Source organism: Ictidomys tridecemlineatus, chromosome 10 (genome assembly GCF_052094955.1).
Source record: "Ictidomys tridecemlineatus isolate mIctTri1 chromosome 10, mIctTri1.hap1, whole genome shotgun sequence".
In the NCBI taxonomy this organism is placed as follows: domain Eukaryota; kingdom Metazoa; phylum Chordata; class Mammalia; order Rodentia; family Sciuridae; genus Ictidomys; species Ictidomys tridecemlineatus.
This window is the reverse complement of record NC_135486.1, coordinates 23,014,150-23,040,012: the sequence shown is the minus strand read 5'-3', so window position 1 is coordinate 23,040,012 and position 25,863 is coordinate 23,014,150. Positions and strand designations below refer to the sequence as shown.

General features: G+C 33.5%; 1 protein-coding gene and 1 pseudogene across 2 annotated transcripts in view; one reads left to right on the top strand and one right to left on the bottom strand.

The window, feature by feature from the left end:
- Cdc73 (cell division cycle 73) overlaps positions 1 to 25,863 on the bottom strand; it is a 116,975-nt gene that overhangs the window by 80,197 nt on the left and 10,915 nt on the right. For both annotated transcript variants that reach the window (XR_013426452.1, XM_005335354.4), the window contains exons 4-10: positions 24,889 to 24,951; positions 24,754 to 24,806; positions 20,700 to 20,788; positions 13,497 to 13,713; positions 6,796 to 6,894; positions 5,880 to 5,958; positions 3,776 to 3,840 (exon numbers count right to left, since the gene is read on the bottom strand). Coding sequence is in view for 1 of the 2 variants with exons in the window: in XM_005335354.4 (XP_005335411.1) it covers positions 3,776 to 3,840; positions 5,880 to 5,958; positions 6,796 to 6,894; positions 13,497 to 13,713; positions 20,700 to 20,788; positions 24,754 to 24,806; positions 24,889 to 24,951 (665 nt within the window). In the remaining variant the exon portion in view is untranslated. The remainder of the gene's footprint in view (positions 1 to 3,775; positions 3,841 to 5,879; positions 5,959 to 6,795; positions 6,895 to 13,496; positions 13,714 to 20,699; positions 20,789 to 24,753; positions 24,807 to 24,888; positions 24,952 to 25,863) is intronic.
- Positions 889 to 967, top strand: LOC120887754 (U4 spliceosomal RNA; annotated as a pseudogene).

Sequence of the window (25,863 nt, the reverse complement as noted above, 5' to 3'; positions counted from 1 at the left end):
GTTAGAATTTATAACCTTGGTACCTGAACAAACTATGGAGGTTAAAATGAAGTGATTCTTAATGCAATTGCCAAATTTCTGTAAACAAGAGTCAACTGGGATTGTAGCTTTTTATACCCTCTCCAACAGAACTAGAGTTAGGCTCCTTGCTACTATCAAATAAGAAAAATAGTATCTTCATCTATTTATTTTAATAATAAAAAGCAATGTCAACTAACATTTTCTTAGTCTAAGATGGCTTTTCCACAAAAGGAATACATGAAAACTTATATGTATTTTCTCCTAAGAAAGTTTTCTATTTTCAACCATAATTCTAGGATAGTTTTATTTAACCTGATTCCTTGTAAAACTAATTCTTTTCAAAAATGTTCCCCAAAAAGTGGAAGGAAAAGGGCAAACTCTGGTAGCAAATAAACTTTGGAAAGACGTTTTCTTTTGTTTTTAAAAGAAGCATACATTTATATTCCAACTTAGATATTCAAACATTAAAAACAATGAGGCAGGAGGATCCCAAGTTCAAGACTAGCCTCAGCAACTTAGCAAGGTCCTGAGCAACTTAGTGAGACTCTGTCTCAAAAAATAAAAGGGCTGCTATGTGGCTCAATTGTTAAGAAACCCTGGATTCAATCCCAGGTACAAAAGAAAGAGAAAGACAGAGACAGAGAGAGAGAGAGACAGAGAGACAGAGAGACAGACACACACAGACAGACACACTGTACCACAAAATTTGGCTAAGTTACTATTTTCTTAAACATTACAAAATCCAAGTAATACTTTTGGGGGGAATGCTCCCAGCTCAGAAAAGCTTTCTAACAACTCAACAATTTCATGACTTGTGCCTCTGAAACCTTTACTATAAAACACATTTTATGTCCTGTCAAAAAAAGTAGCTTTGCGCAGTGGCAGTATCGTAGCCAATGAGGTTTATCCGAGGCTCAATTAATGCTAATTGAAAAAAAGTCAATTAGAAGCTGGGCATAGTAGCACACACCTGTAGTCCCACCTACCCAGAAGGCTAAAACAGGAGAATCATGAACCTAACAGTTCAAGACCAGTCTGGGCAACACAGGTGAGACAACCCCTGCCTTCCTTCTCAAAAGAAAAAAAGTGAACCATATATATTCAATATACAAATTTGTAATCTTAAAAATGGCTCAGCTTTAATTTCAATAAAGTACTGTTTGTATATTAACAAAACCCTGCCTGGGCCTTGTTATGTCCTTAACAAATTTCAATAATTTATGATTCTTATGAAATAGGATTACCAAAACACACGCCCTTCTCTCTGACAACTTCAGGGAAAAAACACATTTGTATTAAAATTGCCAACTTGTTGATTTAGTCTTTCATCTACTAGAACACTGATGTTTAACTTAAAAGATATGTAGATTAACCCTGGACTCATTTTAATTTCTATTAACTAAGCACAATAAAACTGAAAAATAAAGGTAGCAAAAATGAATTAATATCTTAGAAAGGAAGTCACAACGTGAGAAACAAAGCCTTTTATCACATTTTACAACTTTGTATGTGTGGCTGGATATTACAAGAGACAAACTTTCTTAACCAGAGAATTAAGAAGAAAGTAGGCAAACTTGCAAACTCACAAATAGAGTAATAATTTCAAAACAGAAAAAAAAAAGAAGAAAAATTATATTAGGGGCTGGGGATGTGGCTCAAGCGGTAACGCGCTCGCCTGGCATGCGTGCGGCCCGGGTTCAATCCTCAGCACCACATACAAAACAATGATGTTGTGTCCACCGATAACTAAAAAATAAATATTAAGATTCTCTGTCTCTCTCTCTCTGTCTCTTAAAAAAATATATATATATATATATATTAGAAGCCTAAGCTTGGGGTACAACTAAATAATTTTTTAAAAAGTAATAGCAATTATCTTCAAAGCTTTCAAGTTCAAACTTGCTTGTATTCTCTTTCAATAACTGCTATATAAATCAGGACAAAAACAGCACAGAAATTCAAAATGGGTGATGAAATAATAAAATTACTAGCAATTTGATCATTTTTCGTCTTGCTACTGAATTCCTGAAAAAATACCTTTTTCTGACTCTTTTAAAAATCATATAGCATAAATTTCCTTAAATTCACCTCTTTTAAGAATATTTAGAACAAGGTCTCTGATAAGGAAGCGAAAAACTATCATTCTCACACCGTTCAGTTAAGAATATATTCTTGGGCAGGGGGTCAAAATTTTTTTAAAACAATATATTCTTAGGCAGGCATGGTGGCACACGTCTGTAATCCCGTTTGCTCGAGAAGTTGAGACAGGAAGATCGCAAATTCAAAACTAGCTTCAGCAACAGCAAGGAGCTAAGCAACTCGTCTCTAAATAAAAAGTACAAATTAGGGCTGGCGATGTGGCTCAGTGACCAAGTGATTTCAATTCCTGGCACCCCCCCCCCCAAAAAAAAGACTTATATTCTTGGATTTTAGAAAACATTGCTCTGTACAAAAGCACCACTATAAAAACTATCTTTACATAGAAGCTCAAATAATCAAACTCACTCCACGACATTTCAGAGCAATGGGAAAGGAAGAAATAAAACAATGACAATAACAAAAATAACTTTAATGCCTACCCACGAAAGCAACTTCATTCAGTTCCTCAAAGGTATGATATCATCACTTAAGGTTGAATCAGTAAGCAAGTTCTATCCCCAAGAAAACATCAGTAACTACATAACTTAAGAATTTAAATTAAATCTTACAAGCCATGAATTATATTTTAAAATCAGGAGAAACCAGGCAAATCTCAAAAGATGGATGTATCTAATTTCTTATCACTTTCCCCCTCCTTCACTTAACTGTACACACTGGCCTTGTTGGCTGTTGCTCCATAGGGCCTCAGTCCTGACCACTGCCTTGCCTTCTAGGAAATGTTCTTCTGCCAGGTCTCTTTTTGGCTGTCATCTCCTCAGAAAGGCCTCTCTGACTAATGTCTTTAAAGAAGTCCCCATTTGTACATGCCCAGCCTCTAAAACAAGGTGTGATGTAAGTGCTAATGAGTACATAAACAATTTCAGTAATATAAAAACAAGTCTGATAATCTAAAAACAAATATATAACAAAATATCTCATACCCAGTCCCACCTTGAAGGTTTAAAAAAGAAATAAAAATTTTAACTTTCTGATGAGATTCTCAATATTGCCTGCTTCTAGAAATAACTTAAGTTAAAGCATGGCCAATTTTGAATATAAAAATGTATCTTAATTCATAGCAAATATATTATGATTCCATGCAACATGGAGTCTGTAAAGATCTGATGACACAAGAAAAGATGAAAGTAACTTTGGTATTTGTTTCTAATATAGGCACAGGTGTTTTAAAGTATAAAAGGCACAAAGCTCCACACTCTGGAGCCATAAGTATGCAAAATAATTAGTGTGCAAAATAAAGTAAAGGATTCAGGCTCTACAGGACCAAGTTACATCATGGTTTAAATAAAAATTAAAAGTCTTAAATTTTACTTGGTCAGAACATCTAGAAATAATAATTTCTACACAGCATCATTCCAGTTGCAAGTTAGTCCAAACAGTTTTCATTTACACATACTCAAAACCAGTTTTGGAAAAAGAAACAAAACACTCATCAATCAAATAATAAATCACAAGATCCACCAGCACAATTGGTTATTAGATAAATATTTCAAGTACAAAATATTAAATGAGGACCAAAATCTTCCTCAACATCTGCTACTTACATAAAATAACCTGGATCTCACATAAAATATTATCCATAATCAAAATGACTTACCGTTACAGATTTAAGTGTCATGCCATGGTAGGTACCCATAGTGTCAATTTTAAAGCCTTCCGTTTCTACAAAGAAAAGCAGTTTATTGTTAAGACTTTAGATATTATATGATAGATAAAAAAAACTAAAGTAAGAATTTCCATTATATCTCAAAGTTCAACAGTACAACAAAGTCTTCAATTTACTTTATATAAAGGTTCATTATAATCTTGTAAACATAAAAACGTTAAGACACTGGTCTCAAAAAATATAATCAATACACACTAACAAGTATAGTGCACAGAAGTTCATGAGATTATGTTCAAAAATGAGACTGAATAAAATACTTTATGACCCCCAAATTATTTGCTAAATATTTGCTAATACTCAATACCCTTGAAAGCATCTAATATTGAGAATTCCTCAAGTCAAAAAAACAGTTGTGCACCAAAGTTACAAATAATATATTTTGTAGGAAACAATCTTGTAAATAATGATAAGAGTTTATGGATATCATCCCAATATAGCTTTTTGTGAAGGGGACTATAATAAATATTTTACATACTGCAGGCCATAAAGTCTCTGTTACAATTACTGAATTCTGCAGTTGTAGCGGGGAAGAAAAAAAGAGAAATGATATTATGTGTACAAACAGAGCAGCTGGTTTGGCCTATAAAGTGTCAGATTTTGTCTGAAGGCTACTTTATATTAATCTATTCCATAAGAAAAACACTACAATGAATAAAATAATGAAATACTATCTTTCTATGATATGTACTCATGGTATGCATTTATTCAGTGTATGAAGTCAGCACACAAAATTCACTGCATTGAGACATCACCATCCTTTAAAGGAACTTAAGGGAGATTTCAGATTATGCAGAAAATAGTAAAGTGAAAGTTCCAGTGCTTCTACCTCAAAGTTTCATAAATCAAATCAAGATGAATAAAGATCTCAAGAGGAACTGATGTTAGTCTCACCTCACAGTATTATTTATGTTTTTATTTTTCTATTATTATTATTTTGTTTTGGTACTGTTTGATATTGTATTGTTTTGTTTTGGTATTGTTTTGTTTTGGTACTGAGCTACATCACCAGCCCTTTTTATTTTTTATCACTAACATCTTGCCAATATAGAAATGGCTCACTATTATATTAGCCCAAATATCCTTGGGCCATCACAAAATAGAGGTCACACTATTGCTCCAAGACTATGCTTCCGAAGTTCTAAATGTATGTATTTAAAATTTAGCCAGGCACAGTGGCACACACTTGTAATCCCAGTTGCTTGGGAGATTGAGGCAGAAGGATGGCAAGTTCAAAGCCAGTCTCAACAAACCCAAGGCGCTAAGCAACTCAGTGAGATCTTGTGTCTAAATAAAATACAAAAATGGGTTGGGATGTGGCTCAGTGGTCGAGTGCCCCTGAGTTCAATCCCCGGTACCCCACCCCACCCCTCAAAATTTTTTTTTAAATAGAATATGGAAAACATGATTTGATGTCTAGAATCTCTATTCTAAAATAAATAGTTTTTTACATACCAGACCCTATTCTAAAGACCTTATTAACTGGTTAATGTCCAACATAACTCTAATAAGAGATAGGTGCTATTACTATTAGTGTTGTAATTACAAACAAGTGGAAACTAAGATGGGATGCACTTGAAGTAACATTAAAATTTCAACAGAAATTAACAGACACGAGCATATCTGGATCCAGAATCCAAACTACTAACAAGGAGTTTACCAATTTTCTGTAAAGGCCAAAAGCTTTGCAGGCTACATAAGGTCTGTAACAACTCAACTGTGCTGTCACAAATTAAACATGAATTAAATGTGGCTGTATTCTAAAAAAAACAAAATACTTTTACAAAAAACAGTAAGGGCTGGGGTTGTGGCTCAGTGGTAGAGCGCCTGCCTAGCATGTGTGAGGCACTGGGTTCCATCTCAACACCACATGTAAATAAATAAAAATAAAAGTCCATTGACAACTAAAAACTATTTTTAAAAAAACCACAGCCAAATTTGGCCTATAAAGTTACTTTGCAAACACTTACTCTTAAACATGAGACTCCTTAATATACTAACTCTCAAGGTCAGCACAACAATAAAGGGAGCAACTTGCCTTCTTTTCCTTTGAATCTTTCTTGGTCATATCTGTTATAGGCAGCTGGGATAGGCTGTTTAGTACGCAACGTAGGATCCTGTAGAAAGATAAATTATGAGTTACAAGTTAATATTTTAAAATACTGGTTAATAGTCATAATTAAAAACAAAATAGAAATATTTATATTCTAAGCTATTTGTCTTAAAATAGCCAGTAAGGCTGGGGTTTTAGCTCAGTACTAGAGTACCTGCCTAGCATGGGTGAGGCACTAAGTTCGATTCTCAGCACCACATATAAATAAATAAATAAAAGATCCGTTAACAACTTAAAAAAAAAAAAAAAATAGCCAGTAAGACAAAAAGTAGTGAGGAGACCACTTGATGACCATTAATCATTTTTGAGACACTATTTATGAGTAAAAACTTAATATCACTACCAAGAATTACAAATCCAAAACTGCATAATTTAATTTGAAAATACTTTATCCAAAACTCAGTCTATAATGAAAGGGTCACATGGCAGATGATTAGGGAAAATACAGTCACCAACCTATCATAGATAGAAAAGATGTCAAAATAAGTCCCAACTCAAGAGTAATAGAGATTTATATTTTAAACAATGGTCAATTGTCCCACATAACAATAAGTAGGCCAGATACAGTTTACCTAAAATAATTACTCAGAAGGTTTCTCCTACTTAACCCATTCATACCAGATATGGCAAGGTATATTTTCTCAGTCTTAATGACACCAGAGTTCCTGCTGAAGTAACTTTTCATGCTGAAAAGAGTCTTCACATCATTAAGGTACACCAAAGCAGCTTTACAATATTAATTTAAAACTTTAAGATGTCTTCAAAACTACAACACTGAAATTTTTGTTATAAAAATGGCACTTTCATTAAAACTACTATATAAGGTGCAAAACATTCTTACCACAGGTGCTGCATTTGGAGCTGGTCGCTGTTCAGGCGCACGCCCTTCCTCCCTGGCTTTGACAGACTGAAGAATTGCAAAAATATTCTTGGAAAAATTCTAAAATATAAATGGATTCTGATTAAGTCCACTTAAAATTAAATATACGAAGGCAGTAAATTTACTTAATAAGCAATTATGATTAAATTTTCCTCCTATCAGTTCCTCCCTACTTTACCATATTAAGATACCATTATCATTGCTATGGCTTAGACGTGGTTTGCCTCCCCAGTGATTCATGTGCTGGAGACTTACTTGTTCCTTGGTGTGGTGATAATGAGGTGATGAAACCTCTAAAAGGTGAGGCCTAACAGAAGGTAATCAGGTCATTGGGGCACTGCTGTTGGAAGGGATTAAAGCTTTTCTTTAATAATTCTTCATAATGGGTTGTTACTCAGCAAGGATAGGCAAAAATTCACTTGTCCCCTTCTGCATGCAGTCAATTTCTTTTCCATTTCTCTGCCATACTGTGAAAGGGGCTAAAGGGGCTTCACCAAAGGCTGAAGAGATGAGGCTGCTCATCCTTGGACTTTCAAACTCTAAAACTGTGGCCTAAAAGAATCTTCCATTTTTTTTTTCTTCATTTCACACCCATACCCCTGCCCTGTGCAGGAACCTTGCACATGCTCACTAATCCTCTACCACTTTGCTATAATATGCCTAGTTCTTAACTTCTTTTCTTTATAGAGTACCCAGTCGCAGGCATTACATTACAGTAATGGAAAACACAATGAGACAGTTAAGCAAAAAAGTATCATCCAACTACTACTAGAAAATTCATCCAGAGACCAATTATTATAAACGCAGCATTATTCATTTCATTTTCTCATTTACTTAAATAGCAATTTTTATCTACAACTTTATTCATATTCTGTATCTAATGAAATGCATAACCAGCAAACAAGCTAAAATAAAAATATAACATTTGCTGTCAAAAGTGGTACCCTAATTTTGACAGAAATCAACAATATCCTCCTGTAAGTAAAATACACTCTAATATTAATTTCAGATTGCCATGGATTATATTAGATGTTGAAAGTTCTCAGATACTGTTAGACGTCAATGTGAACACTGAAAAAAAAATCAGAAAAGTTGGGAAGTATTTACTAATAAACTTAGAATAAATTTTTGTATGAATAATCTTAGTGACATTAGACACAACTAGTTGAGTACTGCTTCCTTTATGAAATATTCTTCCTTGGCCTTTGAGACACTAGTCTTTCTTGTTTCTTTTCCCTCCCTGATTCTAACAGTTCCCATGGGGCTTTTCTTTCTGCTTATCAATCACTCAGAAGTTTAAGGAATATTTAAGACTCTACTATAAGCCAAAAACCTTGATTGATACTCAAAAGCAATGACAAGATCAGCTAAGACACAGTGCCTGCCCTCATGAACCTCCAATGCAACGTAATTTCTCTACTACAGAAAATTAAGCATTTGTTTCCTTGTCTTAGACCACTTTTCCAACCTTATCACTTCAAATACTCACTAGTTTTTTTTAAATTTATTTATTTATTTATTTATTTGCTGGTGGATCTTTATTTTCTTTATTTATATGCAGTGATGAGAATTGAACCAAGTATTCCATACATGCTAGGCAAGCGCTCTAACACTGAGCCACAACCCCAGCCATACTCAGTAGTTTTTAAACTTTAAGTATCTATTCTCTCCACTGTCTTCTTGATTAAGTTAGAAGCCCTTTTGGATGTCTACCCTATCATGAGCATGTCTTAATTACTGCTCTATTTATTTAACATTTTGTCTTCTGCCAAAAAATATAACCTCTGATATCTAGGACAAATACATCTCCAGATAGTGCCTAGCACTTGCTTGGTTTGTATATATTAAATAAATACTACACAAATAAAAATATATAAAAAATGACATGTGCCTTTAAACATAACTACTACCATCGTATTAGGTACAAAAATATGCAGTTTTGTAATTCTTTATAATAGCAAAACAGGTCTCAGAACTCCTTTGCAATCCTAGAAATTACTAAGGACCCTAAAGACCCTAGTTTGTATGAATTATAAAATTTATCATATTGAAAAATTGAAACTGACAAATTTACTTATATATATATACACACACACACACACACACACACATACATATACATACATATATATATTTTAGTGATAGTTGGGCACAACACCATTTATTTATTTATTTACTTACTTACTTATTTATTTATATGTGGTGCTGAAATGGAACCCAGTGCCTGGCACGTGCTAGGCGAGCACTCTACCACTGAGCCAGAACCGCAGCCCAACCAATTTTTAATATATAACCCATTTTAAAAAAAAGAAAAACATGATTGCATGTAAACTTAAATGACAATTTTATTAAAAAATTATTTTCCAAAGTGTACAAAACAGTAGCAACAAAAAGGACACTGTTTTAAATTTTTCCAAGTCTTTAATATCTCTGGCTTAATAAAAGATAACTATATTCTAATATCTGCTTCAACAATCTTTGCTGTGCTATCTGGCTTGATCAAAGAATATTGAGAAAATGTAGCTTCACACAGTTAGAAAAGAGAGGGATATAATTGTTTTTCAGATAACTGTGGATATTCTTTGGTATCATACTAAAACAAAACCATATGGTCAGTTGTTGATCTGTATATGAAAGCCTCAACTATAAATTTATTTTATTACTACTTTAAACTTCAGTGGTTTATTTTGTACTTTATGTGGATTATTTTTAAATCCATGTTCTAGTCATCTGGAAAAATATCAATCACTGTTATGCATATTTTCCAAATGTTAACAAGTTGCATTATACAGTATCAACAAATTATATTTATTATTATATTTGCATTTTATTTGTTAATATAACTCATAAAAAATATATCAAAGAGTCTAAGAATTACAAAACTGTTAAGGTCATAGAAGCAAGAAAAATTTCTCAAAAAATTTAATTTTCTCATGAAAGCTCATATTTTATCATTGGCAACAAATATCGTCACTTGTTTCCTTAAAGGAACAGACTTCTTTCCTTCTTTTTGAAAAAAAAAAAAATGTCTGCCAAATACCCAAGTCTAAATAAGTTATTCAAATAAAAAATGGTTTTCTGTGAAAATGCAGCTGATTTAACTGACAATTCAAATAGCACAGTGCTATTATATTATTTTGATATCCAGAACTGCAATATACATTTCAGTCTTATTACATAAAATACTAAAAAAGATTTACTAAATGGTCAAGGTTTAACAGAATTAATTTTTTTAATTTTTAATTTTTTTTTATTTTTTTTTTTAAGTTTTAGGTGAACACAGTATCTTTATTTTTATGTGGTGCTAAGGATCAAACCCAGTGCCTCACACATGCTAGGCGAACATTGAGCCACAACCCCATCCCCTAAAAGAATGAATTTTAAAACCTCATCAAGAACATCATCATGGGGCTGAGACTGTGGCTCACTGGGAGAGCACTTACCTCACATGTGTGACGTGAGGCACTGGGTTCAATTCTCAGCATCGCATATAAATAAATGAATAAAATAAAGGCCCATCAATAACTAAAAAAATGTAAAAAAAAAAAAAAGAACATGATCAGGATGAAGAACACAATGCTTACTAATAAAGTTTGATGCCACTGCCTTGTTTCAAGCCAGTTTTACCAGCTATTGCTTTTACACCAGACTGAAGGCCAATAGTAAGAAATGCAAATACAACCTTAGTATTATTATGAAAATCCAATCTTGCCGGGCACAGTGGCACACACCCACAGTCCCACTGGCTCAGGATGCTGAGACAGGAACATACAAATTTAAAGCCAGCCTCAGCAACAGAGAGGTGCTAAGCAACTAAGTGAGACTCTGTCACTAAATAAAGAACAAAGTAGGGCTGGGGATGTGGCTCAGTGGTTGAGTGCCCTTGGGTTCAATCCCCAGTGCCAAAGAAAAAGAAAAAAGAAGATCATATCTCACTACTTTAAAAATAATAAAATACTGAAAAAAACTAATTCTAAAAGAATCCATTGAAATGTTATTATTACCTATTTGTTGTTTGGTAGAATTACAAGTAATTATCGTCACTTGCCCTATACTGCTATGGTTTGTGTTCTGCAAAATTTATATGGTGGAAACTTAATCCTCAGTGCAATAGTGTTAAGACCTTTCATACTGATCAAGCAGGAATTGAGTGGATTACATACTATGGGAGTGACTTTCAGATAAAAGGATGAGTTCAATCCCCTTCTATCTTTCTGTCCCTCACTCTTTCTCATGCTTGTGTTACCTTCTACCATGTTATGTAGTAAGAAGACCATACTACATGTGGTCCCTTGATCTTAAACTTCCCAGCATTAAGAACCATGAGCCACATACATTTCTGTTCATTAAAATTTATTCAGTCTATAGTATGTATTCTGCTTTTAGCAGCACAAAATAGAATAAGGCATATACTAATTTGTAGAAGCTTAAAAACATGTTTTAATGGCACAGTAAAGTCAGTTTACTTTATTTGGGGTGCTTGCAATGATTTAATTATATAAAAAGATGTGTTCGTATTTCTCATGAAAGTTTCCACCTATCCTTTTTTTACTGTCTTTTCCCCCTAAAACTCAGAAAATAAGAAGACCTTAATAATTAGCAGCAGTGATGTTCTAAAATTTATAGGACTCTAAGTACTTAACAGTATTTTTCACAGCTTAACAGATAAAAACAGTATACAAACTGATTATCAGTCCAAATATGGTTTTATATTTAAGAAGATTAAATCACAGAGGTACAGTTATTAAACAATTTTTAATTATTAACTTACTTTTAAAAAGACACAATGGTACTCACAAACTGTATTAAATTAGAACACAGTTTTGAAATTGTGGTACAATCCTGCCATCTAGAGCTCAAAGAAAATTACTCACCTCAGTTATTTGAAAATTTAATTTTTGTTTTGAAAGAAAGGAGAGGCATATCACCTGTTTTATTTCCTTACTATAAATTTAAGATTTTCAATAATTAAAACAATAAGTCACAGTATTATTCAAGTATTAGCCATATTAGGCCATGAAAATAAATATAATATTGTTTTATTATAAATAACAAAAATGGAAAATGGGAGTTTACTCATATGCTCGAATTTATCTACAATTCTAAGATCTAGAGAATGGCTGTTAAAAGTACTTTTTGAAGTAAGTCAAAATACAAAAGAAATGGAAATAACTGTTTTCATATACAGTCTTTTCAAGTAGCTATATTCCTATTTAGATAGCACAGTAAATTTAAAGCTAAAATTTCAACATTCTACAATCAAAATCATTCTGCCTCAAACAATGTTAAAGTCAGTTTCATCAATAATCCCACACAATTCTTCAAATGTTCCTATCAGACCATCACTATTACCAACTTTGCATCAGTAGAGAACTAAGAGAGAACGTATTGTAATCCCAGTAACTCAGGAGGCTAAGGAAGATCACAGGTTGGAGACCAACCTCAACAATTTAGCAAGAACCTAACCAAATTAGTGAGATTCTATATCAAAATAAAAAACAAAAGTAGTGCAGGCATGATGGCAAACACCTGTAATCTCAGCAGCTTGGGAGGCTGAGATAGGAGGACAAGAATTCAAAACCAGCCTCAGCAAAAGTAAGGTACTAATAAGCAACTCAGTGAGACTGTCTCTAAATAAAATACAAAATAGGGCTGGGGATGTGGCTCAGTGGTCAAGTGCCCCTGAGTTCAATTCCTGGTACCCAAAAATAAATAAATTAATAAAAGTAGCTAGGAGGTGTAGCTCAGTGATTAAGTGGTTCTAGAAAAGAGAAAAAGAGAGAGAGAGAAAGAGAAAATCTAGGGTAAGGGGAATTGGGATATGAGGACTGGATGACGTAGATGAAAACATGTAAATAAAACAGAATTAATGCATCCATTTTTTGAGAGATCTATTAAGATACCAGACCATCCAGAATCAAATATCTATATTCCAAAATTTTAAATGTACATCTTTTTTGATCAAAAATTTGTTTTTAAGAATCCTTAAGTTGTATGGACATAAATGAAAAAGACACATGTACAAAGGTTTTTTTTTTTTTTAATGTGTTATCTCTAACAATGAAAAGAAAGGGAAGGAAAAAGAGAATGAGGAAAAATGGAGGAAAACAGAAGAAGAAAGGAGTCAGGGAAGAAAAAGAAAGGGGGAGCAGAGCAAAGGAGAAAATAAAACCAACCCCACATGCTGAAACAAAACAAAAATATCCCCGCTAATAAGGAGGTTAATAATAAAAAAAAATTCTATATCCCTAAAATAGAATCTAATGTTTAAAATATACTCAATATATATTTAGTGATTTCTGTAAGTTTTCTACTTTATAAGAATAAAATTAATGATGGTATCAGTTCTCTGATGATCAGAGAGCTCGCCATTCAATATTCTCTAATTATGAAGTTCAGGCAAAAATCTGATTCAAAAGAGAACTGGGACACTCCATATTTAAAAAAGACGTGTGAAGGGGCATGTATCTTAACTCACACAGCTTCTCTGGTGACCAATAATAGAATGGTAAATATGGCCATTTGGCAATTTACATTACACCTGATCTTTCAAAGAAATAAAACATGAAATTTCCTAGTATAAAATTTTAACCAATTCTACAACTAATCAAAAGATTAAACATACACACTCATTTTACAAGTGGGTGAAATATTTTTATTACCTTTCCTGTACTCTGTAATATAGTTGTTCGTGTCCTCCATACTCTCTCTCTGCTGACTATATCTCGAGTCACATCCACCTCAGCGTCCACAAAACTCCTCTGTTTAAGGGCAGTTATGTCATCATCTAGATCAGTCTTGATAGTAGATCTTTTCTTAGCCATAATTTTAGCTTTGATTGCAGCAATTTTTTCAACTGACATAGCTTCAGACAAAGACCTAAAAGCAATTTATTTTTTTAATTCTGACAGCAAAGTTTCCTTGAACATATCATATATTGTTATATTTATAAATTTCTGGTAAAATTGTTTTTAAGTGGCACTTCTCATCTCAAACTGACATAGTTGATATTCTGTAATCATATAAGATTTTTATAGATAAGGGTACACACACAGACAATATCTATTGGACAAATTCATACTTTCATAGGAAAGATCAACTCAACAAAATTCCTCAGAAGTTTTTCATCTCTCCCTCAAAAGACCTGAATTCATTAATATGGGTGCTTTTTTTCATATTTTAAGAAATTTTACTACCTACTCTAGCTCTATATCTATGGAAATTACACACAGATACACACACTCATGCCACCTGTAAGGGGGCCAAAAATTCAACCTGTAAAAAGTGCGGGAGCTTGGATTTTCCTTAAAATTTATTTCAAGGTTACAAACCTACATGCCATTGTACACATCATATTTTATAGATGAAGGAGGTTTTTAAATACCACAAAAAACACACAATCATTTTAATACCACAAAAAACACATAATCATTTTAAAATATCTACCATATTTTGAAGTTTCTTAATATTCCCTTTACTTGATTTTCAAATAGGTAAAAGAGCAAAGAAAGACCATGCTTTCGAAAACTATTAAAAAAAAAAAAACTCTTAATACTGAAAGTATGGACTTCATAAGATGATAATCTTAAGCACAGTGTTTTTGTAATATAAAATGACAAAGAGAAAAAGTGGTTGAGTACCTTAATAACTGTAGACAAAAATATTACTTTAGTCACAAGATGAAAATCTTGAAATACGTTTACATAAGATCTGGAAAAAGGATGGAAATTCCTGCAGGTTTAAATACAGTAGTATTATATAATATACTAATTTTATTTAGAATAGGTATGCAGGTACTTTATAGCAGATGCAATACACATCAGATATTTGACTCATTTTGTATAACATCACACAATGTTCCCCTAAAACCTAGAGTATACCAAAGTATCTTTAAACAAATTCAAATACTTTTCAAAACTACTTAATCAAGCCTGCCTTAAACTTTCAATTATTAGACTTCTAGCCAAGATGAAGAAACAGGATTAATCCCTCCAACTTGAAAAGTTTTCATGTCAAAATACATGAAACAATGGATGACTACACACTAGCTACCAAGTCATAAAGGATAGTGATTCCCTGACAAATGACCAAAAAACAAGGTAATTCCGACAGCTGCCTTTACTTACTGCCTTGAAAATATCCAAGACTTTGGAATTCATAGGCTAGAGCTTCTGAGAAAAAAGAACTGAAGAAGATCTTCTTGAGTATTCCCAACAAAGTATGGATTAGCATGTAAGTATGAGGAAACCATCTCAACCTAAGTAAAAGAACTACCCCAGAGGTTTGGAGGGAATAATGCATGCCCAGTGTTCACAAGGAGTTCTCCTCAACCAAAGTGAAAAGTTCATGTTCACTGGTCATTAGGAAGAGAACTCAGTCTCAGTGGCAAATGTTCTTGCCTGGCATATGCAACAATCCTGGGTTGGATCCCCAATACCAGAAAGGGAAAAAAAAAGTAAGAGTACTCAGAAAATTCTTGCCACAGCAGTGGGTAGAAATAATTACCATAAGAAAAATTACTATAACTGACCATTGTTAAAATAACAATATTAAAACTAAAAATCCACAGTAACAAACTGTTTCTAGTTGATTTAACTGTGCAACAATTCAAAGTTAAAGTAAATTTGGAGAAATAAAAAAAAATACTTAGGACTCAACAAGGTAAAATGCACAATGTCTGGTTTCCAGCCAAAGATTTCAGGGCAAATAAGGAAAATATGCAACAAAATGAAGAGAAATACTAATCAATAATTAGTAGAACCACATTTCATGTATTCAACAAGTTGTAGAGACATAGAATTTAAAAAAGCAAAACAAACTTTTAGAGATGAAAGTTCTAAACAGAGAGATATTAAAAACAATACATAAAGGCTGGTGTTGTGGTTCAGAGGTAGAGCACTCTCCTAGCATGCATGAGGCACTGGGTTCAATCCTCAGCACCACATAAAATAAAATAAAGACATTGTGTTCACTTATAAATAAAAATAAATCAATTAATTTAAAAAATACATAAGATTACAGGAAAAAAAATCACTGAACTTGAATATACATAAAAAATTATCCAAAGTACAATTTTGAAAAAAATTTAAGAGAAAAATAGAAATAAAGAATCAAAAACAAAGGGAAGAAAAGAAAACAAGTGACCTCTCAAATGACATCAAATGGAATTTAAGCAAGTCAACTCCAAAAAGAGAAAATCAGAAAAATTCAAAGAAACAAGGCTCCAAAATTTTTCAAATTTAATAAAAATTAACCCAAATATTTTCCCAAGAGACTACAAGCACAAGAAACACAAAGTTTTCCCAAAACTATGTCATAATTAAATAGCTCAAAATCAGCAAGAGAAATTTTAAAGAAGCCATAAGAAATAATGTATATTTCATAAAAAGAAAAAAAAAATTTTTTAAATGAGAACACACAAGTGAGATGGGAAGCATATTCCCCCAGTCTAGCCTACAGATGAAACTAGAGTCTTGGCTAACACCTTAACTGCAGCTTTGTGAGGCTGAAAGTTAAGGTGTTAGCCAAGTCATGCCAAAATTCCTGATCCAGAGCTACTGGGGGCTATTAAATGTACATTTTTTAAAAAAGAGATGATGTTGTTTATCGCCAGAATATAGACTTTCGCAAAATTAATTTACCCATTTTAACAACAAAAAAAAAAACCCTAAAAAAACCCTATGATCATTTCAATATAATCAGAAAAAGCATTTAGCAATGTCCAACATTTGATTTCTGATGGGAAAAATATCTCTCAACAAGCTAAAAATAGAAAAAATTTCCTCAGGGCTGTGGCTGTGGCTCAGTGGTACAGCGCTTGCCTAGCATGTGTGAGGCACTGGGTTTGATTCTCAGCACCAGATACAAATAAATAAAATAAAATAAAGGCCCATCAACAACTTAAAAAAAAAATTTCCTGGGCTGGGGATGTGGCTCAAGCGGTAGCGCGCTCGCCTGGCATGCATGCAGCCCGGGTTCAATCCTCAGCACCACATACAAACAAAGATGTTGTGTCCGCCAAAAACTAAAAATAAATAAATATTTAAAAAACAAAAAAAAAATTTCCTCAATCTCACAAAGAAAATATAAAAAATTCACATGGCAAGGTGGCACACATCTGTTAATTCCAGCATCTCGGGAGGCTGAGGCAGGACAATTAAAGAGTTCAAAGCCAGCCTCAGAAACTTAGCAAGGCCCTAAGCAATTTAGCAAAGCTCTGTCTCAAAATAAAAACGGCTGTGGACATGGCTCAGTGGATAAACACCCTTGGGTTCAATCCCTTGCATCAAAAACAGTCATATCCAGAATATGTAACAAACTTTCAAAACTCTATTAAGAAATCATATAACCTATTAAAAAAAAATAGGGGAAAAGTTGAAGACCTTTCACCAAAGAAGTTAAATTAAGACTATGAAAAGACGCTTCTTACAACATCATTAATCATGAGAAAAATGCAAAATTAACCACAACAAAATACCCACTACACCTATTAGATTGCTAAAACTATACAGTCTGACTATACAAAGAGTTGGCATGAATGGAAAAACTCTTACACACTGCTGACTTAAAAGTAAAATGATACAACCACTTTGAAAAATGGTTTAGCAGTTTCTTAAAAAGTTAAGTCTGGGGGCGGGGGTTGTGGCTAAGTGATAAAGCACTTGCCTAGCATGTGTGAGGCATTGGGCTTAATCCTCAGCACTTCATTTAAAAAATTAATTAATTAATTAATTTAATCATTTTTTAAAAGTTAAGTACATACTACCATATGATCCCATCATTCCTCTCTTAGGTACTTACCCAAGAGAAATGGAAGTGTACGTTCATGCAAAACCTTGAGCACAAATGCTCACAGCTTTCTTTTTTTTTTTTTTTTTTTACAACTTTAGTTGTAATAATCAAAAAACATCCAGATGAAGTGGCACATACCTGTAACCCCAGCAACTTGGGAGGCTGAGACAAGCAGATCATGAGTTCAAAGCCAGCCTCAGCAAAAAGCAAGGCACTAAGCACCTCAGTGAGACCCTATCTCTAAATTTAAAAAATAGCTGAATGTGGCTCAGAGTTCGAGTGCCCCTGAGTTCAATCCCTGGTACCAAAAAAAAAGACCAATAGTGAAATGTCTATCAACAGGTGACTGGTAAGCAAACTGTGGTACTTATATACAATGGAAGAACACTCAAATAAAAAAGGAATGAATTAATGATAGACCCACCAACAAAATTAATCTCAAACCAATTATGCTAAGTGAAACACACACACACAAAAAAAAAAAAAACAAACTACTGCACAATTCCATTTACATATAATTCTAGAAAAAAACAAATCCATCCTTACTAACAGCAACTCACTGGTTGCCTAGGAAGAGGATGCAGGAACAGGTGTTAAGGATTACAAAGGTACACAAGAAATTTAAGGGGGGATGTTATGTTCATTTCTTATGAATGATAAGATGTTCCACAGGTGTAAACATACATGAAAACTTATCTTTAAATACACAAAATTAATTGTATGTTACCTACACACCACAATAAAGCTTTTAACAATCTACACTGGGAATGGGGGTGTAGTTCTGTGGTATAGTGTTTGCCTAGCATGCACAAGGAACTGGGATCTACCTCAGTTCAGCATTATCACAAAAAGAAAAAAAAATTCCTGCACTGAATTTTTAAGAATCATACTATGCCAAAGAAAACATTATGAAGTAATTCTAAATATATTAAAAATCAGATGTTAAGCGAAATAAGTCAAACTCAGAAAGCCAAAGATCATGTTTTCTCTCTTACATGAAAGAGAGTAAAAAGGAAAAGAAAGATGGAGGCAGGGTATGCAAATCTTGTGAAAAATCAGAGATTAGAATAGAGAAAAGGGACCAGGGATGGGAGGAGGGAAGGGGTCCAGGAAACTCTGGAGAGTGCTATTAGCTATATTGTTATACTGCATCTAAATATGAATTTGTAACAACAAATGCCGCATTATGTACAAGTATAATGTACCATATTTAAAAAAAAAAAAAAGAAAGGTAAAAAATAAATCAGGCATCTTCAAGTTAAGCTACAGACCAAATCTGGGCACACCCTTGCTTTTGTGTCATCTTTGGCTGCTTTCCCTACCATAAAAAGAGTTAAGTAGTTGCAAAAGAAATAATATTACCTGCAAAGTCAAAATATTTAACACACTTGTTCTTCAGTATCCCAGGGGACTGTTTCTAGGACTCCCTAAAGATATCAAAATTCAAAGATGCTGAAGTTTCCTTTATAAAATTGTAGATTGTTTGCATATAATCTACTCACATTGTCCCATGCACTTTAAATCATCTTTACACTACTTAACACCCAACAGAATACAAATACTATGTTAAAAGTTGTTACACTGGCCTGGAGTAGTTGGAAGACTAAGAGTAGAGGATTTCAAGTTTTGAGGCCAGCCTGAGCATCTGAGTGAGACCCTGTCTCAAAAACTAAAAAGGGCTGGGGATGTAGTTTAGTGGTAAAGCAGCCATCGATTCAATCCCCAATACTGCAAATAAGTTGTTATACTATATTGTTTAAATATAATGACAAAAGGGCTGGTGATGTAGCTCAGTGGCTAGGCACCAGACTAGTCTATGGAGAGGGTCTGGGTTCAATTCCAAGTACTGGGTGGGGGACAAAAAAGGACAAGAAAAAAAATCTGTACATGTTCAATACAGACACATTTTTTCCAAATATCTTTGATCCACAATTGGCTGAATCCACAGATGCAGAAATCACTATTAGAGAGCCAACATATATATACAGCACTTTCAGAAAGTTTGCTGATTTCTGCTACAAATCAAGAGATTATATTATAAAATAAGTGGCATATCAGGCACAGTCTGATATTATATATTATGCCTATAATCCCAATGACTTACTTGGAAGGCTGACGCAGGAGGATTTCTAAGCTCAAAGCCAGCCTCAAAAACTTAGTGAGACCCTATCTCAAAAAATAAAAAGGGCCAAGCACGGTAGCACATGCCTATAATCCCAGCAGCTCGGGAGGCTGAAGCAGGAGATCAAGAGTTCAAAGCCATCCTCAGCAACGGTAAGGTGCTAAGCAATTCAGTGAGACTCTGTCTCTAAATTAAATACAAAATAGGGCTGGGGATGTGGCTCAGTGGTTGAGTTCCTGAGTTCAATCCTGGGTGACAGAAAGTAAAAATAAAATGGGCTGGGGACCTGGTTCAGTGGTCAAGTGCTTCTGAATCAATCCCTGATACCAAAAAATAATTTAAACAAACTAAGTGGCATAAGGTAAAAATTATTAAAAAGAAACACAAATGTGGTAAAAGAATAATGAAGAAGGCTTTCTAGAAAACAAGATAAGCATATGGCTTCCAACCCATCCTATCATAAAACATGCCCTCACAGTCCTTAGGACCAATGAGTTCCACATCTGTAAATTCGACCAACATCAGACTGAAAATATTAAAACAAAACAAAACAAAAAAAACTGTATGTACTAAACATGTACAAACCTTTTTTTCCTGTTATTATTCCAAAACAATGCAGTAAAACTACTACATACCATTTCCATTATATTGGGCATTATAAGTAAACTGCGTGCACAAAAGAATATGGCAGAGGGTATCTATAAGCAATATGTAATTTTATATAAAGGATTTGAGCATCTGTGAATATTGGTATAAGGGGTGAGAGGGTCCTCCTAGAACCAATCCACTATGGATACTGAGGGAAAAAATGTATTCTTTTGAAATCAGGGGAACAGAGGCATATAATGAATTAAAGAGGTAAATGCAAGTGTGGGAAGCATTTTAATTTCCCTTTTTCTATGTATATTTACATATACCTAAACTCCATATTTGGTACTAAAAAAATTCTTACCTGATCTGTTCAGTTTGTACAATCCCTTCCTTATGACCCTCCAAACGAGCAGCCAATCTCTCTTTATCAAGGCGCACACACTCTTCATCCTGGAAATAATCACTGGTTAGTAAACATTCTAAATTTTTATTTTAAAAAAAACTTTTTGCAGGGGCTGGGGATGTGGCTCAAGCGGTAGCGCGCTCGCCTGGCATGCGTACGGCCCGGGTTCGATCCTCAGCACCACATACCAACAAAGATGTTGTGTCCGCCGCGAACTAAAAAATAAATATTAAGAATTCTCTCTCTCCCCTATCTCTCCCCTCTCTCTCTCCTCTCTCACTCTCTCTTAAAAAAAAAAAAAAAAAAAAAAAAAAAAACTTTTTGCAGTGCTAAGAACTGAAGGGCTAAGGGCTTTGGGTATGCTAAGCATGCAGTCTACCATTGAACTTTATATAAAGTTTTATGAAAAAAAAATCACTGTACATAATTTTTCCTTACAAAATCCTCACCTACACATTTCCATGGAAGTAATCCATGACTTTCATGAACTTTAAGGATACTTTTAGTTACACAAAGAAAACCACAACAAAATATATGCTGAATCATTTAAGACTAGATAGAGCTATGCCAGGCGTAGTGGCCCACACGTGGAATCACAGTGGCTCAGGAGGCTGAGGCAGAAGGCTCCAAGTTCAAAGCAAACCTCAGCAAAAGCGAGGCCCTAAGCAACTCAGTGAGATCCTGTCTCTAAATAAAATACAAATTAGGACTGGGGATGTGGCTCCATTATTGAGTGCCCCTGAGATCAATAGCTGGTACCAAAAACAAAACAGAACGAAAAGACTAGAACTAACTATAAATGCTCCTCAACTAACAAAGGGGTTCTATTCTGATAAACCCATAATAAATTGAAAATAACATAGACCACAAGTGCATTTAATACACTGACCTTACCAAACATTATAGCTTGATATAACTTACTTAAATGTGCTCAGAATATATCCTCTAACCTACACAAAAACCAACTTTATTATTAAGTGTTGGAGAACAATTATTATTAGTTGAATACTGTGCTAAAAGTGGAACACTTTCAAGTCAATGTGTATGTAACATTTCTGAACCATTAAAAAAGCCAAAAAATTGTCTAGGATCATCTGTAAAAGCTTACAAAAAAAACTTGCTTAGTCATTTATTTCTATGATTAAGTGTTCTTTCCATAATACATCATAACTACTTTTATTCAGAAACATATCATACAACAAACGATCCTTTATAACTGAGGAAACTAAATATTATGAGAAGCCTTCATCAGAGTCAAAAATTTCATTTTGAATCTAGGGGTTTTTTTTCCATCTGTTGCCACAAGTCCCAAACCGAGTAAAACTTTAATAGTTTTCAAAGCATGTTCCTTAGAACATTAGAGATTTCTTATAAAGTGTCCCAGGCAACTTCAAGATCTTGACTGACATTTAATTTTGGTAGCTCAAAAAAAAAAAATTTTTTTTTTTCCCATACAGGCAATTAAGCCCAGGTGTACATAACCACTAAGCCACATCCCAGCCCTTTTTTATATTTTATTTAGAGACAGGATCTCACTGAGTTGCACTGGGCCTCGCTAAATCACTGAGGCTGGCTTTGAACTAGTGATCCTCCTGCCTCAGTCTCCTAAGATGCTGGGATAACAGGTATGAGCCACCACATCCACCACTCTCAGTTAGTTGGTAGCTCAACTTTTAATATATATTTATGTATTTCAGGATGTCAGCTAAAATGTCTGAATACTTAACAAGACAAAAATCAATAATTCTAATTTAGTTTCATGCCTATATGCAATAAATAAGCAAATGATCAGAGTCCATGTCCAATGGCTAATGAATATGAAATTGTATTAAAAAAAAAAAGCAGAGCCTACTCGATAGATCAAAAAATATGGGGGGCTCCAATTCTTGCACTAACAGTAATCTTCAAATGGACACATGGGCTGAAATGAATGGAAGGCTATTTTGGCAAATGCATTATATTTTTCTCATTTATAATAAAGGTATATAACCCCTAATAGTCAAGTTCCTTAAGGAACTGCAAATTAAAAGACAATTGCAATCTAGACTTTAATCAAATCAGAAACCCTTCCCTCAAGGTTTCTTTTTCCTGGTATAATGTAATATTCATACACTGAACTAAAACTAAAAATTGCTTAGGTAATGTGTTTATATAATACAATACTACTTTATAAAATGATCTGGAAAAAATCTATGCTATTTTATGTTGATTTTTCAAGCTACTGGAATCTTAGCAATTTAGCATTTCTAACATGTTCAATTTTTTCAAATAACTAAATTATGATGTTCAGACTTTTCCGATCAAATGATATCCCTGACTTCACTCCCTTTGTCAACTGTCAGTCACAATATTCTCTCATAAATTGAGCAAATTTTCAGTTTTACTGCCATAAAACTTGTACCAAGGGTTAACAGAATAGCTAGGATCCAGAGTACCTTGGCTCTAATACTAGTTCTTCGAACTTTGGCAAATCCCTTCTTTGTTCTGGAGCTTCACACATCAAGCCTAGTACCACACGTCAAGGCTCACATGTCTCAAACCTAGTACCACAAACTTCAAGAGATTGTGGTGAAGTTAAATGAGTAAATACACATGAAGTATTTAGACTATCCCCTAGCACATAGCACTAACAATGAATCAGTTATCATTTTTGTCATTATGTGAAATATATCAAGTCTGTGTTTCAGAATATACCTAATTAAAATTACATTATTTTAGCATCAATTTTATCACTGGTTGCACTATATATAAATTATCAACCAATCCTGTCCCTTCAAGTTACCTTTCTTATCTTTAATTGTGGATGCTTTACTATCCATATAGCAGACAAAAATATATATATATATATTTGTTCTAGTTGTAGATGAATACAATATCTTTATTTTGTTTATTTTTATGTGGTGCTGGGGATTGAACCTAGTGCCTCACACATGCTAGGCGAATGCTGTGCTACTGAGCCACAACCCTGTGCTCTGCCCCTTATAAAAGGTTTTATGAGATAGTGGTAGGCCAGAATTGGCCTTTGGGTCCTAGTTTGCCTATCCCTAGAATAAGGTGGTATGGGAATTTGCTCTATTCTTCAGAGCTGTGAAGTGCTTACTTCATTAAAATACTGACTTAATGGGTTTCAGATTTCTTGTAGCACTTTAGCTAGCAAATAGAATATTAATATTGCTTAATATTCCTTAAGGAATGTTAAGGATAGTTTACATGAAATAGAAGCCACATAAGAAATATACTTATGGGACTGGGGCTATAGCTCAGTGGTAGAGTGCTTGCCTGGCACGCATGAGGCCCTGGATTTCATCCCCAGCACCAGATAAAAAATAAAAAAAATCAAAAGTTGTTTAAATATTTTTAAAAAGTATTAAAAAACAAATACATAAAAAATATATAGTTATTTTTACAGATCTACTGCATAACACAATGACTATAGTTAATAAGTGTATTATACTTTAAAATTGCTGAGTAATTTTTCTTTGAAAACTGCTAAAAGGAAGTTTTTATTGTTCTCATTACAATGATAAGTGTGTGAAGTAATGTAAGTATTAATTAGCTCAAATGAGTCATGCCGCAGTGTAGAGGTATTTTAAAACTTAATACTATTTATAATATACAGTTTTTGCCAACTAAAAAAATTCAGTTCTCTTTGGAAAGAAAATTAGTTCTGATAAAAGTCTAAAATAAGAACATTCATGGTTTCTAGCAACATTAATTAATACCACTGATGGAGACAAGTGTTATCTCTTCAATGTTAATTGACAGATGATAGGTTCAATCATTTGTTTAATTAAAATTAAGATTAAGCATTCCTCTAGAGTGTTAATCACCATTTCAGGGGGTTTTATATGAAACAGATATGGAATTTCTTAAAAATTTACAAAAAATAAGAACAATAATATAATTAAAATCCAGAAAAACAAAACTCCTAGGATTACTACAAACAACTCTTGTTATCAAACAATCTCAATTTCAGAAACAATATGAATGATCTTTAAATAAATTCTATTACCTCAATTCTTGGTTTCTTTGCTTCTGCTAAAACTTCATCTGCAGCTCGTTTGACTTTAAGAAAAAGAGAAGTAAATAAATGTATAGTTTTGGGATGGATTTGTGAAAGTTCAAATAAAGATGTGACAAGGCATACCTTGAGTGGATCGCTGAAGACCTATTTCTAGAGGGGCACTTCTGTCTATACTTGCTGATGTTGCTGAAAAATTAAAAAACATTCATATAAACAGATCAATATTTAAACACATATTGGATTTTATTACAAGTAAAATTCACAAGCTTTATCATAGTTTGTATTTCTGTGTGGCGACTTACTCCAAAAAAAAGTAAATTTTAAAGCATTATTGTAGAAGTATTTTATAAAAAGATTAATCTGTATTAGAAAGCTTATGAGAACTATTCTTAATAACTTAGCTTACATATTACTGAGATGAACTGCTTCAAAGACTATACTTCAGAATCACAACACATGTACATTAAAAAGTTTACCTAAATATAAATATGATCACACATATATGAGGGTAAGTTTTTTAAGTTAACATTCACGTTAAACATGAAATCTTTAATTCTTTACAATTGGTAGAAAACTTTCCATTACCTTTTGAATTATTTGGGGACAGGGTAGTGGGGATTGAACTCAGGAGTACCAGGCCACTAAGCCACATCCCCAGCACTGTTTTGTATTTTATTTAGAGACAGGGTCTCACTGAGTTGCTAATCACCTCACTTTTGCTGAGGTTGACACTGAACTCGAGATCCTCCTGCCTCAGCATCCTAAGCTGCTGGGACTGTGTGTGCCACTGTGCCCAGCTTGAATTATTATTATTTTTAAAGCATTTTTTTAACCTTTATTTATTTACTTTTAAGTGGTGCTGAGGATTGAACCCAGTGCCTCACAATTGCTAGGCAAGCGCCCTACCACTGAGCCACAACCCCAGCCCCTTGAATTATTTTTAATGACTCAAAATAAGGAAACTGTCCCCCTCGACCTAGATTCTACCATCCTATATAACCATTGGTTGTGCTTATATATCTCTCTATAGAGTTTCTTTCTGTAGATATAAGAAATACAAAATTTTACTTTTATTTTAACCTTTTATTCTGACAAAAT